The 17,151-nt window shown below is 35.7% G+C and overlaps 1 protein-coding gene across 1 annotated transcript; it reads right to left on the bottom strand.

The window, feature by feature from the left end:
• Positions 1–374: 374 nt before the first annotated feature.
• On the bottom strand, positions 375–16,227 carry LOC110803598 (autophagy-related protein 18c). Its single transcript, XM_022009125.2, has 5 exons — positions 16,055–16,227; positions 14,475–15,297; positions 10,543–10,795; positions 9,736–9,859; positions 375–725 (listed from the first exon to the last, which is right to left on the bottom strand). The coding sequence occupies exons 2-5, from the start codon at positions 15,231–15,233 to the stop codon at positions 620–622; spliced, it is 1,242 nt and encodes a 413-aa protein (XP_021864817.1). The 5' UTR covers positions 15,234–15,297; positions 16,055–16,227; the 3' UTR covers positions 375–619.
• Positions 16,228–17,151: the final 924 nt, after the last annotated feature.

The raw sequence follows: 17,151 nt of genomic DNA, 5'->3' as shown, positions 1-17,151 counted from the left end.
TAAAACTGAGAACCGATTTAGTGCCACTGTTCATATCCTTTTGTGGTATATGTTGTGATTGATCATCACTATCCTTCATAGTGCTATCCTCTATTGAATGGGATGGAGGATTAACCTCCCCCTCTACCGATAAAACAGAAGACAAATAATAACGTGAATGACTAATCCAAAAATCCGTATAGTAACCTTTCAATCATTTAAGTAAGGTGGCGACTTTTTTCCCGACTTCCTAACTAGCTCACGTGCCTTCTAACTTTGGATAAAAAGAAACACTGAAATAAGCTGTGTAACAGAGCAGCAAATCAAAATTTTGGCAACTACTTAAGAAAGGCGAAAACGTTCTTCCAAGTGTTCAATCAAAGTTAAGATTATACTTATTGCCAAAAAAGAACAAATCTGAATTAGTTAGTGGAATGCAGTATTCACAAGCTGCAGTCAGCAGCTCTACATATTAGCTGAACGTAAAGAAACAATAAAATGTAATGGAACATACATATATACAGCATTAGCAAAGAGCTTTTACGTTCCAATTTCGAACATAAATACTTAAAAGCAATATCTACAGACGATAATTTAACCATGGACAACTGAAATACAAAGGAATGGCATTGATGTCCATCTACTTTTTGCTTATAGTTGGACTACCATCAGTTTTGAGAAAGCGAACATATTCCAGCTGTGACATTTCCCCTCCATTGTTGGGATCAAAGCTGCACCTGTAGAAACTGCGAAGCGAAATTTGAAGATGGCGAAAACAGTAAGCAAATAGTCCCAACAAGTAAAAGGTTTTGAAATGCTGTAAATGACAAATTACTAGTGCAATAACCAAACAAGCAATTTCAACATTCATACTCATATAGTCCCTAATGGATGAGTAGCTCGGGTGCCTGGCTGTACAGAAACATTGGGGACGTGCATGATTCGTCTCCTTCCCCTTAACAGACAGCGTACCATATCATCCAACACGCTTGGAAGATACGGGGAAGGGAAATCATATGGTGGTGAAAGTTTTATAGTTCGACCGGTTTCTTAGGTAAGCGATACTCTGAGTTGATTGTTTGATGCACCCAATTACACTACTCGTGTGCGTACGACAGTAAAACCATCAAGGCATTAACAGTAGATGAGAGCTAAAGGAGAGCTTGGTGCAACAAAGGCATCGGAGTGCATCACTGTGCATCGTAGCGCACTGGGACTGGAGCCGCGGAGGCAGCATCATGAGCCGTGGGGGCGTGCATGGATGGCAACAGCAAGGAGCAGCCCTCCCCCTATATAGAGGAATATTTTGAACAAGGCAAAAATACCTAGTGAACACCCAGTTGACAACAACTCTATAATGGGTTGTTTGGTGGACCTATAGGGCTTTGTTTGGGCTGAAATTTTGGTGGTCCCACATATTCTGGCCCAATAAGTCAATGGATAGGACAAATTTGGGTTTTGAGGCCGCATATACCCGATGGTGCAGCAAAGTTTCGGTGATGCTTCTAGAAGATTCTAGAGTGCTCTTAGGCATTTGAGCTTAGTTTTTTCCGGATGGTTCTAGCATGGATGAGTCAAAAAACATCCTTGTATAAATTTGTATAGAGAATTCTAGAAGATTCAATATACTTCCTCCATTTTTTTTACTTGTACCATTTGGGCCGGGCACAAATATTAAGAAAAATTGTAAATATCAAAATTGCCCATATGATAACAAACAAAAGAGATAGACAAAAAGTTAGTTAATACTCCCTCCGTATTTAAATAGGAGATACACTTACCATTTCCGGCCGTATTTAAAAAGGAGATATACTTCCTATTTTTAGTAACTTTTCTATCTAATTAAATAATACTCCAACCCCACTACCACATTAAACAATTAATTTCATAAACCCTCCACCCCACACCCCTCCAAAATTTAATGGTACCCACTTATTTTACTTGATTAAAATATTTACCCCAACCCCATTTGCTTCATTATTTTATTTCATTCAAATATTCTTCCTTAATACATGTGTCCGGCCATGTATATCTGCTATTTAAATACGGAGGGAGTAATGGTTAATGTGAAATGTGAGTAGGGTAAAGTGGGTATTTAGTGTGAGAACACACTAAAAAAAAACATACCATAAAATGAAATGGTGCAAGTAAAAAAAAAAACGGAGGAAGTATTTACTTGTTCCTTTGGGGGTGGGAAGTTTATAGAATAATCTAGAGTAGAAGTCGCCAAGCATTAAGGAGCCTAGAAATAAACCTTCTAATTCATTTGTACATATCATCAAACACTTGTATAATACTTACTAACATACTTTTTTTTCTACAATAAATATTCACTCATTATCAATTTCTGGACTAAATCAAAATGGCTCTTAAAACCTCTTCGCTTTATTTCAATGAATTAGAAGATGGTCGTCCAGTCCCCTTGTCGTCCCGTTATCGCTTTTGGGTCAATTGGAAATAACCTCTCTGCAATTGCAGGGGTAATGTTGCGTACACCCGACCCCCCCTTACCCCGCTTCTCTCAGGAGCCTTTTTGAGGCAATGGGGTAATAAGAATGATGATTATCAATTTCTTACAATAAATAATAACTTAGTACCCCACATTCATCTTATTTTCATAAATTTATCTCACTCTTAAAACTACGTGCCGGTCAAACCTATATCATTCACAAAATAATAAAAGATCCCAACAGAAGTGCAAAGATACCCTCCCTAGGACAATATCAACGTTTAAATAGTAATAGTAGCAAACACGAAAAAAAAAAGGCCAACGCTTGTACATATAGATATATCTTTAAGTGAACGAAAAAATTAAATTAAGTGACATTCTCTTAAAATACAAAAACTGAATTAAAGATATGAGACACTGAAAGCTAAAAAAGGTATCGAAACAACTCAATGATTAGCGATCATGGATATTTCTGTACTAGTAGATGCTATCACAACAAACCATCAATTCTCTGTTTTTAAAGTCAAGGGGATCTACATATTCACATGCACTGTCTGCTACGGATGACGGTAGGGGAGGGGTTAATAGATTAATGGTGATAACAAAAAAGTGGAATAAGACATGGTATCACAAATTGTTGTTGATTGGTTGCCTGCGATGATAATATCTTTAATCTAGCACTATCTTTGGTGCACTGGCTCCTCCTGGAGCCAGCAAAAGAGAATAGGAAGATGGTGGACAAAGATGTGGTGAAAGCACAAACATGTTACCGAAGGAGTAAATACTACTACCATGATTGGGTTACTATTTACTAGAATGAAATAATCAAGAAAGTGGATAAGTGAATATTAGATTGAAACAACCAATAAGTCAAATCCTAACCTTTTTAAAAAGCAAGAGATAGCTTCAAATTTTTCTTAAGAACAGTGAGATTACCGCCCCACCCTTACATTCCTTCATGAAAAATTCAATTTCTCTTAAGAATAGTGGGATTACAGCCCTACCCTTCCCACTTTTCTGAAAAATATACCGATAGTTGTCCACCTTACGCTCTTTCTGATCTCATGGTCTTCCTTTTCTCTCCTCTTCTTCGTCAAAATCATTTTCTCTCTCCTCTATCCGACATTTCCTTCTCTCTTCTCCACGCTCACAACAATGGAAGCTTGGTGCTTTTAGATCCAGAACCAACTTAGGTTTTGTGTTTGTTGAACCAAGCTCAAGGTAAGGTATTATTCGTGCCTTATTTTTTTTTTTCGAATTTCCAATTGTGAGAGTAGAATTGTTGTTTTATTTTTTTGGGTTTCTTCATTCTTAGTGATCTTTTGTTTAATTTAATTTATCTGTGGTTTTCTTTTTTCCGCAAAATTATATTAGTTGTAATTCACCTTGCTCTTTTTATCCTTCTGAAAATTTAGAGTTTCAAATTTATTTAATTTAACTGTGATTTGGGTCAATTGGAAATAACCTCTCTGCAATTGCAGAGGTAAGGTTGCGTACGTCCGACCCCCCCCCCCCCCTTACCCCACTTCTCGCGGGAGCCTCTTTGAGGCAATGGGGTAATGATAATGATAATGATGAGCTGTGATTTGATATTAGTGTGGAAAGTCAAACTTAGGGTTTCCTTGCTAAAGGGAATGACTTATCGATTCATCTTGTGAGAAGTTAATTGTTTAATTGAAATTGAATCAATTCAATTGCAAAGTAATTTATACACGGAGTATAAGATATGTTTTTATTTTTATTTTTTTTATTACCACTTCTTAGCATAGAGATCAATTACTTTACTAGCTTCGTGATTGATGAAATCCTGAAATGGGGGTGCATATAAGATAAACAGACGGATATCTGAGCTTTAAGGAATTTATTGAACTAAAAATACATACCCTTAAAATACATACTCCCTCCGTCCCAATTTAGTTGTTACACTTACCTTTTCACAAAGTTTTAGGTAATAAAATGGTTGTTTGGTTATCAATTGTTATTTTATTGAAAAAGTAGATGTGATAGGAGTTAGTGGGGTATTTTTTTTAATTGAATGGGAGAGAGTGTGAGGACAAAAATATTTAGTGGGAAGAGAGAGACAATATAATATTTGTGGGGTAATTCCTAATTTAGAAGTGTAACAACTAATCTGGGACGGACGAAAAAGGAAAGTGTAACAACTAATTCGGAACGGAGGGAGTACCACCAATGGCCGAGCTGCAGCAGCTCTTATCTGACATGATATTCAAAGCGATCTAACCGGACCAAATTACAAAAACAGGGAGTCACGTAACACTCAAACACCGTCAACATCTCTACCTCCTATCTAGATGTCTTTCTCAGTGAAGAGATGTCCCCAAATTATTCCCACTTCCATTGTCTAGAAAATATTTCCCTTTAAGCTGTTTAGGAGAAGTGAACTAATTAGTTGTGAGGGATTAGTGTTGGACAAAGTAGTAGTAATGTAGTATGCATTATGTGGCCACAGTAGTAGCAGTATGCATTACGTGGTGAACCTGTTGGTTTTGAATTGTTTGTTAAGTGGTATGTTTTCTATGAGTTGAGTGTACTTGTTTCTGGCCCTAACCTCCACCGTTTCAGTGTCCATCTTCTCAAGTGAGACTGCTACTAGGTGGTTCGAGCTTGTTTATATTAATTGGTGAACTCCTAATATTAATGAGTTGGGTGGACCTGTTTATTTCCAGTTTATATTAATTGGTGAACTCCTAATTGTTCCTTAATTATTAGTTTAATAGTTACTGACAACGTAGTAATGGTTTTATCGGTGGATTTTTGGCCGGGGAGGCAATTTGTCTCTATGAAACTGTCGGAAAGATTGCCTCAGTTCGGATTGTTCTCTGCAACTCGATGTCATGTTGATCAATTCACAATCTGAAAATAATTATACAATCTAATGAAATTTGGTAATTTTTAGTATGGTTAGATGCATATTTACTTTGTAACTATCATCGCATTTACTTATTTTTAGCTGCTTATTAAAGGCTCCTTCAAAATAAATAAAGTTGTTTATTAAAGGATTTTTGGCAGTATTTTGTTGGGTAATCTCATATGCTTTCTTCCAATCTTGTTTTCACGGGATGATTTGTTACCATAGCATCCAAAATCTAGTATTAGATGATTATGATTATTTCACGGTGTAAAGTTGGACAAAGTCTAAGTTAGGTCACCAAAAATAAATTCAGTGTATATATGATCGTATATCAAGATGTGATGTAAGCTCATGAAAATATTTAGGTACCACGCCGATGCTTGTCAAATTTTAATTGAATGAAATCTTATGCTTGGAGCTGGTATGGAAATTTGATCTCATCCAATTGCAGGTAATTAACGGGGGTGTCTTCTGAAACTATTGGCCAAGCATAAAGAAATGGTTAAGTATGTCATTGTTTTCCATGCTGTCATTACACTAAAAGTTATTCATTAGTTTACTGGTGTGATGAGAAGACCACTTTATATGGATGCAGTAAGAGCCAAGGAATTTGATGTCATAGATAAGGTAAGTTTCTTTTTGAATAAAGTCTTTTATGTTTTCTTGTGTTACGTATTTCTTGTATGATTTCATCTGTTTTTGCTTCAATTGGAAGGTTTTTTCATCAACTTAATAAAAAGAAAGAAGGTTGATGTATATACTATTGGAAAACTGAACAAGATTATATTATCTTTTGTCATATATATCAGAAGGAACAAAAGGAACAACTATGTTGGTGAGAAACAGATCATGAAGACTTACCAGCTTTTAAACGCGGATGCCGATGATAATTTGCATGTTTCTGACAACATATCTTCTACCACCATTAATTCTGACTCAAATGAGCTAGATACTTGTAAAAAATGGTTCAGGAAGAAGAGTGACAATCTTTAAGAGGATTTATTTATGTATTGACTTCTCACCTTTTTCTTGGCTTCGTACCATAATGCAAGTGACGATAAAGAGAGAACAAGAAAGAAAGGTCAAGAGAAATATTCCGATGACGATGATGATTCAGAGATATGCAGGCGAGGCCAAGAAAAAACTATGTCTGATATTTCTACACCCAAATGCTGCACAAGACCGATGGAATTAAAGCCATTGATGCACTATACTTTTTTTATCAACATTATTATATTCTCGTAAGTATTTTATGTCATGGGTCTTCCTATTCTTTGAGTGTTGTTTTTATTGAGACATATGTATGTGTATGTGTTCATGTTAGTGTCTATTAATTGGAGCAAAGCTTACATTTGGTTGTGAGGAAAAGGAAAAACAAATAGGAGAGAGGTTTGTTAAGGATTTACATAGGCATCTTTGCTTGTTTAACCTACTTGGTAGCAATACCAACATCTTATGGCCCGAAGACAAGGAATTAAGGACAACACCCTCAAAATTTAATTGACATGATCAAATACTATTTTAGATGTACGTTAAACGTCATCACCTTTCTCGAAATAGTAGTTCTTCATGATTCATGATTAGAGTCCCCTAAATATTCCTACGTAAGGGATGCCAATTAACTAGCAAGAGAGGAATAATTAGAAATTTGGGGACACGTGGGATAGGGGAGGCCATGGGAGTACGTGAACGAGTGACTCGATTACAAAGGGTCTTTTCATGGGGTTGAAGCAATATGATAGTTTTTTCTTTGGGGGAGGGGATAGGGCATGGGAGACTTTATTACAAAGGGTTTATTTGTGAATTTATGTCTCTTAGCTAAACTTAAGGGGCTGAAACAATATTGCGATTATTTCTTTGGGGAGGAATAGTTGTTATTTATATATGACTATCTCATTAGTCTCTCTGATAAATGATGGCATATATTTATTTTTCATGATCTACCCCATGAGTTTACATAAGAAAAGTTGGATGTAGTAATATATACTCGTACTTCGTACATCATATTTAGGTATTAATTAAGTCGGGTAAATCACTTCATTTCCTTATGCTATTTCCTTTTACAAATTGGCAACCTCCATCTTTTATTGAAGGTATCTTCTCCGTAGTCATGCAGGTAGAGGAAGCTAAGGAAGCTAAGCTAGCTAAGCTGCTCTTTTGGTGTGCATGTTTGGCAAAAGATGACTCGCATGTGAATGGAGAAGAATGTAGTGTCTTTTCTTGTAAGAATATATTCTTTTTGTCTTTGTACATGAATTTTGTTTTGTATTTTGCATCCCGATTATAGAGGAAGAAATGGTTCACATAAATTTATGGCTCTTAATGTAAGGTTGTAGGCAGTGGTAGTTCTATTTTTGTTTACACGCAAATGTAATGATCTTAAAGTTTATTTACAAGAATGGTTTATCATTAACTCCATCTACTCGGGTATTGTAATAGTCGCGTTGCCTTCAAAGTCTCGTTAAGATTAGGTGACAAATTGTTAGTGTTTCTTGAATGAATTACTTCACTAACAACTAAATCTGAATCTAGATTGCTTATTATCGTTATTGATCCTTTATTTTTATTTTTATTCAATTTGATGTTTCGACTTAGCTTGTTTAATTTGATACAAAGATGATTTTAAATGGATATTCTCCCTTTAACAGAGTGAATGGTTGTTTACCATATAGGTGCATTTTTCTAATTTCATAAGCATTTTCTATTGCGGCTACAAACATAGTAACTTAGATAGATTATAATTTCACAAAATAGATTTTTGCTAACATGGGGGATGGTGCGTGTTAACAACTAGTTAGCACAAAAGTTAGCCCTTTGCCACTTGGCATAACAGTTGCCATAATAAGTGACATGTCTTACATATATGGTAAAATCAATTACTAATTGAAATGTTTTTTCCGGCTAATGGAAGTGAGGTTTACTTCCATTTTATCTTACTTCGTTGCTAACCCTTCATTCACTTCCTTTATTGCTAACCCTTCATTCACGCTTGTTTTCTATTGAATTCAACACAAAATTCGAATCTAATTTTTCTATAGCAAATCTCAACAAAGGATAACTTCAACGAAAGCGCTGAGCAAATCCAGACGTTTGTAGCACCACAAATTTGAATTTGTGACACAGTTGAGAGACTGCTTTGGTTCCCAATCTCTCTCCAATCCAAACACTATGAATTTCCAGACCAACAACTTCATATAATCACTTTATTGAGTCCATGCTTTTTTTGACGCACGTCAGGTACCACCTCACTTAACCCGCTAAAAATCAGGTTTGTTTCTTTGTTTCTTTTGTTTTTCTTGTAAGGATATTTTTGTTTCATAGAGTTAAGTACTTAAAAAATTTCTAACGATAACGTTAGGAGTCACTTCTAGCTCCTGAAAATCATTTTAGACTATCGCTTTTGGACTATAGTTTGGACAAATTGGTATTAGGTGAGAGAACCTATTTTTGCTTGAGACTCGAAACTAATGTTTTGCATGTCTTTCTCTATTGGTGAAGAGAGAAGTAGATATATTGGCATAAATGAGACATAAGAGTAAAGAAAAAAAAACAGGTTACGAAAGGGAAGTGAACTGTACGAGCATAGTACGGCAAAATATAGGTTCAAATGTTGTCATTTTCAATTGTGTACATCCATATGTTTCCCTTGACAAGTTTTATACCCCCTCCGTCTCTATCTAATCGTCGCACTAAGTTTTTCACGGAATTTTATGCGATAAGTTATTGTAGGCTTATCTATTATAGTTTAATAAAAAAGTAAGTGTGGTGGAAGATAGTGGAATATTTTAATTGAAAAAGAGAGGATGTGAGGTCATAATTTTGGATAATAAAATATTAGAGGGCCCATGCCATAAAAGGAAATGTGACAATCAAATTGGGACGTAAATTGAAAGTGTAACGATTAAATTGGGACGGAGGGAGTAGTATCAATCTATCTACCTAATTGGCCGTGAACAAACAACATAAATCTCACAATCAAATGAAAATATATCTACTTAACCTGATGAGCTCATTAACAAACACTAGTAGAAAAACCTAGCAGATGCCATATAGATTTCTAAGAGATTAACATTGTGAAAATGAAACAAAGAATGTTTCACTAGCGGACGGAAACATTTAGGGACAACCATATTTTCGAATGCCCAAGGAGAAGTGGTGGGACTTTATTATATCTTTCATCCAGGTGGACACACTACCTAGGTAAAACTTTAGGCTTTGCAGCAGTCATACATGTTGCACTAAGTTATAAATTTACTATGTTCTTCTATAATTTTTGATAACATGTTACATCAAAGATGACAACCAAGATTATTTCAGAACAATACTTTTCAAAATCACTTTTTAGCCCAACCTACTCAATTATGTCATCAGTCGCTTGAAATCTTAAGGCATTCATAAGATCAACAAGAATAGAGAATAAAAAGTTGACAAATACCTTCCATCCAAGCCGACCACAATGACGGAGTTGTGAGACCCAAATGCAACAATGCATCGAGTATTCTCAGGCAAGTGGAAACGCGCAAATGACCATTCAGAACTAAAATATTTTGGTAGTACTCCTGCCAAAACAAACAAGGAACATTAGATCGTTGGTCAATGAAGGTAACTTACTACATCCTTTAACAGTTGACGCACTAAAAACTCTTGTCTGAACCAAAAACATATAGCTACGGGATGGCATAGCTTGGATAGAATTGAAAGAAGGAAGATGAACATTTAAAAAATGTAATTAAAAGATTCGGTGGGAAATGGAAGTTCATCCATCCCCCCATCGCCCTGTCTCTTTCCTTCCTTCCTTCCTTTATCCCCATGTTAACAGACCGAAGTTTAAACAATTACATCAAATGATACCATAAAAAGCTATCGTTCAATTTCTCCCAAAACTTCACTCTTTCTATCTTTAAAACAAGCGATTACCTGATAATCAATACAAGTTGATACTCTAGAATTTCAAACACAGATAAGTTTCTTATGTTTTACAATATTTTCGCAGTACATAGTTCTTAAAAAGGGCCAGAAGCAAGGATTTTCCCTCTTTGGATGTTCCATTGAGCCCACAACCAGGTGAAGATTTTCCCCACCCCCCCCCCCTCCAATACACACGCCAACAAAAAATGGAACTTAAGACTTTCTTCATGCTAGAATCATTGGTCCTCCAACGTCAATGCAAATCTGTTAATTAGTACTATGTAGTAAATATAATAATCACTATCGCCTATTATAGTAGGTTATATTTTCTTACCTTTCACAAAAGGGAGAGATAAACCCGGATTAGCACCGACATTCTGAGCAACGAGGGGCTCAAGAGAAGATGAAGAATTCTGATCCAATAGTCCTGGAGTAGAACTAGGTTGAGCTGATTCAACTTCACCAACTACACGGACTCTTAGATTGAAAATATGGATAGTACCCCTGTCACTTGATACAGCCAGCCACTGAACATTTTGAGAAAAGGCAAGACCATATATATCAGCCTTTTCCGTCCCTCTTCGTACCTACAGAGAATCAAACAAAATCACATAAAGCTATCATAGGCAGCAATACAAGTACAGAAGAGGTGGAACATGCATATATTAAATAAACCGAGCCTTAATCAGTTGTGGGTCCACATGAAGTTATATGAACAAAAATAAATACTTCCTCCGTTTCCCTAAAATGCAGCACTTGGGTTTTACATTTTTATTAAGACAAGAGGAGGGAAAAGGAAAGTTGGATGTTAACCATGCAATCACAAAAATAACAAGCACATTTCTATTTATTCACCCACTTGCACCCAAATAAGCATCCCTAAATATGCAAATGTTGCAACTATTTAGAAACATCCCAAAAGTAGGGAAGTGTTGCAATTTTAAGGGAGCGGAGAAAGTATAAATTACCGTGTTCTTTTTATTTTGTTTGTTTTTGTTTGGGGGGGGTTGGGGGGGGGGGGGGGGGGGGGCAATTTAAATGCAATAAAGTTATACGGAGTACTAAACAGTGGGTAATGGGTGATCAATCGAGTGATATAGCTTATGAATCATACAAGAAATACTTGATCAGTTGTATCAAACCTTGATCAAAACAAACTCAACATGTTCTTGAACTAGTCTCGAAACCCGAGCGAGGCAAATTGAGTTCACCTGAAGCACGACTCAAGAAACTCGATATCTTTTACTCCTTCGCACAAAATTTTAGGAGATAAGTTGCTGTTTTAGTTATCAAATATTAATTAAGGGGGTGTTTGGTTGGGTATATTGGAATGGGATGGAATGGAGTTAAACCCTATTCCATCCATTTTATTGCTTGGTTGAGGCTTCTCATACCAGAGGGGTTCTAACTCCTTCCCATCCCCTTGGAATCCCATACCCACCTCTCACCCCAAAGTTTCACAATCCATTCCCCTCAAGATACAAACCCTAACTCAAAAAAGAGAGATGTGAGGGAGGAGACATCCAAAATTGATCGGCGCCCAATTGACAACCACCTCCGAATCCACGACTGACTGCCCACCACCTCTGACTCCGACGACCCATCACATTCGAATCCTCACCTATGCCCATCATCTTCTCCAGCGTGATTATGTCTTGTTAAAAAGATGTCAGATTTTTATTTTGGAGATTTGAGAGAAATGGTACACCTCACTGAAACGGAGTTCTTTCAAACTTCGACAACGATCTGCACAGCTGCTCTAATGATGTTTGACAAATGAATTGTCGGCTATGTGTTTGGAAGAAAACAAGGATTTGCCTAACTTCTATTTTTATTTTTTATTAAATAAATTGTTTCAAAAAAAATTACTTTATTTTTATATAGGATAATTTTGTATGAAACGGTTAGTGGGGAGAAAAACTAAAATTATATATGCAAGTATTATTTTGAAAAAAATATTTTGTTTTAATAAAACACTTAATTAGATACATAAAACAAAATTCATTCCAAGAGGAAACCAAACAATAGAAATAGGATAGAGAACCCATTCCATTGTTTAACCAAACAAATCCATATTGGTAAGGGATTTTCACTCCATACCACCATGGTATTCCAATCCATTCTAATTTGTTTAACCAAACGACCCCTAATTTATTTGAAAAGTAGATGTTAAATGAGATAGTAAGTATTATTTATTGAAAAATAGATGTGATAAAAGATAGTGAAGACATTTCTAATTGAATGTGAGAGAGTGTAAGACCTTCACTTTTGGGTAGTGCGAAGAGAGAGGTATTAAAATGACCGTAGGGTCTTGCACGAGGAAATAACATTTTAGAACAATATTTCGTTTTGCAAACTTTATAAAAAGTATACCTTTAATATTAAGTGAATTTTCATATTACTTTAAAGAAAAGTTGGTTAAGATACAATCTGAACTATTTATGTTCTGCAAAAAGAAAAACAAAAAAATTCTAAACTAAAGATTATAAAATGCTACTTATAGCTTTGCAACTTCAAACTTCCAATATATCTCTTCAAAAGGTAACTTAAATTATCACACACACAAAAAAAAAAAAAAAAAAAAAAAAAAAAAAACTTTTAACTGAATATTTTTAAATTGGAAAATTTTACCACCAATTGGATCAAATCAATTTGCACAATTATGTTAAGTTGATAATTTAGGTGTTTGGTTATGAGAGGTTTGGAGAAAAAAGAACTTTTTGAAGTGAATTAGAGGTTTGACCATTGCAAAAAGCTAATGGGAGTGTTTGGTTTAGAGAGGATTGGAAGAAAGTTTTGGGATGAAAAGATCAATATAGGAGCTTTTACATTAGAAATTTGAACAAAAACTTTGTCCTAATATTGTCTAAAATCACAACACTTACCAACCTAGATCATTCTATAAATCTATGTCAATGTCCATAATGGTTATTTTACACATCAAACAACTAAGAACTAGTTATCAAACATTTTACAGAGACGGCTAATTAACCAAACACTTTTCACAAGTATCTAATTTACCAAGCACTTTACACATACAACTAATTTACCAAAAACTTTACACAAACAACTAACTTACTTTACACAAACAACTAATTTACCAAACACTTTAACAAATAGCTAATTCAACTAGCTAGCCAAACCACCTAATACAAACAACCAACCGTTAATCGCCCGCCAAACAGAGTCAATAAGTGCTCGGTCTCAAGCTTCCATTATTTTCTCCATAAAGCACATAGTCCAAATGATATCTCACTGATTTTCCTAACTAAAACAGTAATACAATATAACAATAATACTAATAGTATATATAGAAAAAGACTAATAACCTACGGCTCTAGACTTCTTGTAAAATAATGGATTAAGAATTCCATTATGAAACCGTGAAGCTCATGTAACTCTGAGCTGACGTCAAGTTGAGCTTAGATTCAATTTACATAACATCAAGTCGTCCATCAAAATATTAGGCTTGCTAGTTCCCAAGTTGAGTTGACCTTGGTTTTAAACTTCACAAATTTGATATAGCTTTTCTCAACTTAACAAAAGTCTTAGTTATATGACATAAAGCCACGTTCTGACTTCTGGGTGAAGGGGAGGTGAGAATCAGCTGATCAAGCAATCAAGACAAAAGATCATTACAACTTAAACTTCCCCTACTCTAATATGAAATTGGACTCCCCATTCAGGACATTCTCACAACAAAACATTTATCTCCTGCAGAACTTTGGCCACATACAAGTAAACCTACATTTTGACTAACGGGGTTATGTTTGTATAGGAATGCACACATGGACAAACACAAGGTCTAAGGAAGAAGCAGGGAAATTCTCTCTTTGAAGGAAGAGTATACATGGTAGCTACATCTGGAAGCAGTCCTCAGAACCCAAACATACAAAAGCAAGGAAAGCATGGCTCCAATCACGTAATCCCAAAAATAGCTTACAACTTTACATCTTTCTTCAATTAGCATTTCAGTTTAGAGAATTGCATAAAAGATAATTCGGAATAAATGACTCTAATAAAACAAAGAGTAAATACCGAGCTTGCAAGTTTCCAAATAGAATTTTACAAGTAAATTATTCCATCTATTCCATATTATTCCATCAAAAAATTTCTTTAATTTTATTGTCTGTCACTTCAAATACCAATAAAACAATTATTTGGCAATTCAAAATACGAACTCAAAATTTTTGAAAACCACAACAATAACTAGTTAACTTTTGGTGCACGGCCTTAAATACCCCTATTCTAGGAAGGAAGGAGTACCTCTTGCAAACAAGTTCCATCCATTGTATTGAAAATTCTTACAAGTGTTCCCTTTGTACTAGCTGTTGCAAGAATCAGTCCATCCAATGTCAATGCGAAGCATGCCAGGCGAGATTCATGGGCATTTATGATCTTTGTCACATGGAGTCCAAAATGTTCAACCCTGACCTGCCCTCTGCGACGACCAGGGCAAGCTAGGACGAATGTATTTACATGGTGTGAGAGGCAACACAGCCCCCTAGGATTTGCCAAAGTCTCAATCTGATGAAGCAGTTTCAAATCCAAGAAGTTATAAACATAAACCTTGTGCTCCAAGACAACGACAATGCGGTCCCTTCTCAACTTCACAGAACGAACCTCTGACCTGAAAGAAAACTCACCAATGCACCGACTTTGATGATCATCCCATATCATAACTTTATTAGGAGAATATTGGGAATCAATCCCACCACCAACCAGTGCTAAAATATTGCAACGAAAGAGCATCTCAACGATTCCAAAACCTCCATTTTTCAGATCTCGCCTGAAAGTTTCCTTAAAAGGGTCACAATTATAAATCCGGAAACCACGACTAGTACCTGCAGCGAAACATGTATAATCCTGATTCCAAGACACACTCAACAATTCTGCATCGTCAGTATCATTGTTCTGAGGCTCCGCACGACCAAAAGGATCAGCAGCTCCAGGATCCGTGAATTCATAAGCACCAAACCTCGATGATGGAACAAATCCTTGAGATGTCGAAACAGTTGAACTCATTGACTTAACCGATACAACTCTCAGCAATGGACAAGATCACAATACCCATATGAAATTGTATATACTGGAAGCAAAAAAATCAAAGCTTAAGCCTTCACACAAATAAATAGAAGCTAAAATATGACAGTGTCTATATTCACATGATAAACTCCAAGTCAGTGAGATCATACGACGGTGAGTGCAACCCAGGAAAGAATCCCACTAATTCAAAATACCATATCAAAGTTAACAACTCTTGCAATGCCGGCTAATAGAAAATAATCCCTCTGCTAGGAAATTAGGGAAGCTTAAAAAGCTCCAATTACCACTAATATTAGCAAATATCGCAATGTCAACCGATAAGAATTAATCCCAAAATCCCAGGTACAAGACATTCAATATGAAATGGGTAGAGCTTAAAAGGCTCCAATTCCCACTAGTTTTACATACCAAATCAAAACTAGCAACTCTTGCAATTTAATTCACCAAAATTAATCTCATAACCCGGGTGTGGAAGACTTCCAGCTACGAAACGGGTAGAGCCTATAAAAGCTCCAATATAAATTTTTTCACATACCAAATCAAAATTAGCAGCTCTTGCAATGTCAATTAATAAAAAACAATCAAATTGAGCTGCGACACGAAATGGGTAAAACTTAAAAACTTAACTTTCACTACCAGAAAGAATACCCCATATAAAAATCAACAAATATAGCATAAACCCTAAAAATCTACGGAACGTTGATTGTTAGATTAAAGATTAAAAATTCAAATCAAAGTAAAACAGATACATGAACCCTAAAAAGGAAAGGGAGAGAGAAATTGGGGAGAAGCAAAATTACCGACAGTAATGTTGGAAATTCATCAATTTGACAACATCAACCCCCAAAACCTATGAATTTAATTGGAAAATTTGAGGGAATCTTATTGAAAAAGTTTTGGTTATGCGTGTTTCTCCTTCTAACGAGTAAAGGGGTTCAGACTTCAGAGGAAAGAGAAAATAAACACCCAAGAGCCAGGAGCTTTCTTAGTCGTCAACCAGTGATGGCATGACACGTGTATTTTGTCTACTCAAGATGAACAATTTGTTTTTTTAATACTCAAGATGAACATGACTTTCAATCTTTTATCTTTGTCACGTTTTACTCCCTCCTCACTTTACGGAGGATGTCTTTATACGAAGTATATACTAGGAATACCATTTAAATGGTATACTAGCAATAGAATACTCCCTCCGTCCCGGAATACTCGACCCGGTTTGACCGGTAAAGAGTTTAAGGGACTAGAATTGACTTATTTAATTTAATAGGTAGTAGTTGATAGTGAGGTATTATTTTAATGTAGTTAGTGGGAAATGTGTAAAGGGGTGGGGTTGGGGGAGAGTAGGAGTTGAATTTTTAATTATTTTTTGTATGGAGTAGGAGGTAGGTGGATTAATAGGGGTGGAGTGAGAAATAATATAATATTGTTAGAATATTTCCATTTTTAGAAACAGGTCAAGTATTAAGGGACGGCCCGATCAGGAAAACAGGTCAAGTATTCCGGGACGGAGGGAGTAATAGAATTCTCAAAAGTGGGGTAATAGCAGCGTGAAAAGAAAAGGAAATAGGTAAAAATGTTAGCGCCAAGGAACGCAGGTGAAATTGTAGAGAGAGAGAGAGAGTGAAAATTTCACCAATTGAGCCAATCTCATTGCTGAAAACTTAGGCGGCAAAAATGGTGAATTAAGCTTCCCCAAATATTATACTCATTTTTCCTGTTAATTGTTTCTCTTCTATCTTACTCCCTCTGTATTTATTTAAGGGATACACTTGCCTTTTCCGGCCGTATTTATTTAAGAGATACACTTGCCATTTTTAGTAACTTATCAACCCCACCATCTAATTAAATAAAATATTTACACCCCACCCCCACCCCCCCACTCCCTGAAATGACATGG

Source organism: Spinacia oleracea, chromosome 1, assembly GCF_020520425.1.
Source record: "Spinacia oleracea cultivar Varoflay chromosome 1, BTI_SOV_V1, whole genome shotgun sequence".
Lineage (NCBI taxonomy): Eukaryota > Viridiplantae > Streptophyta > Magnoliopsida > Caryophyllales > Amaranthaceae > Spinacia > Spinacia oleracea.
Note: the sequence above shows the minus strand (reverse complement) of the source record. Positions and strands in the feature narration are given on the sequence as shown.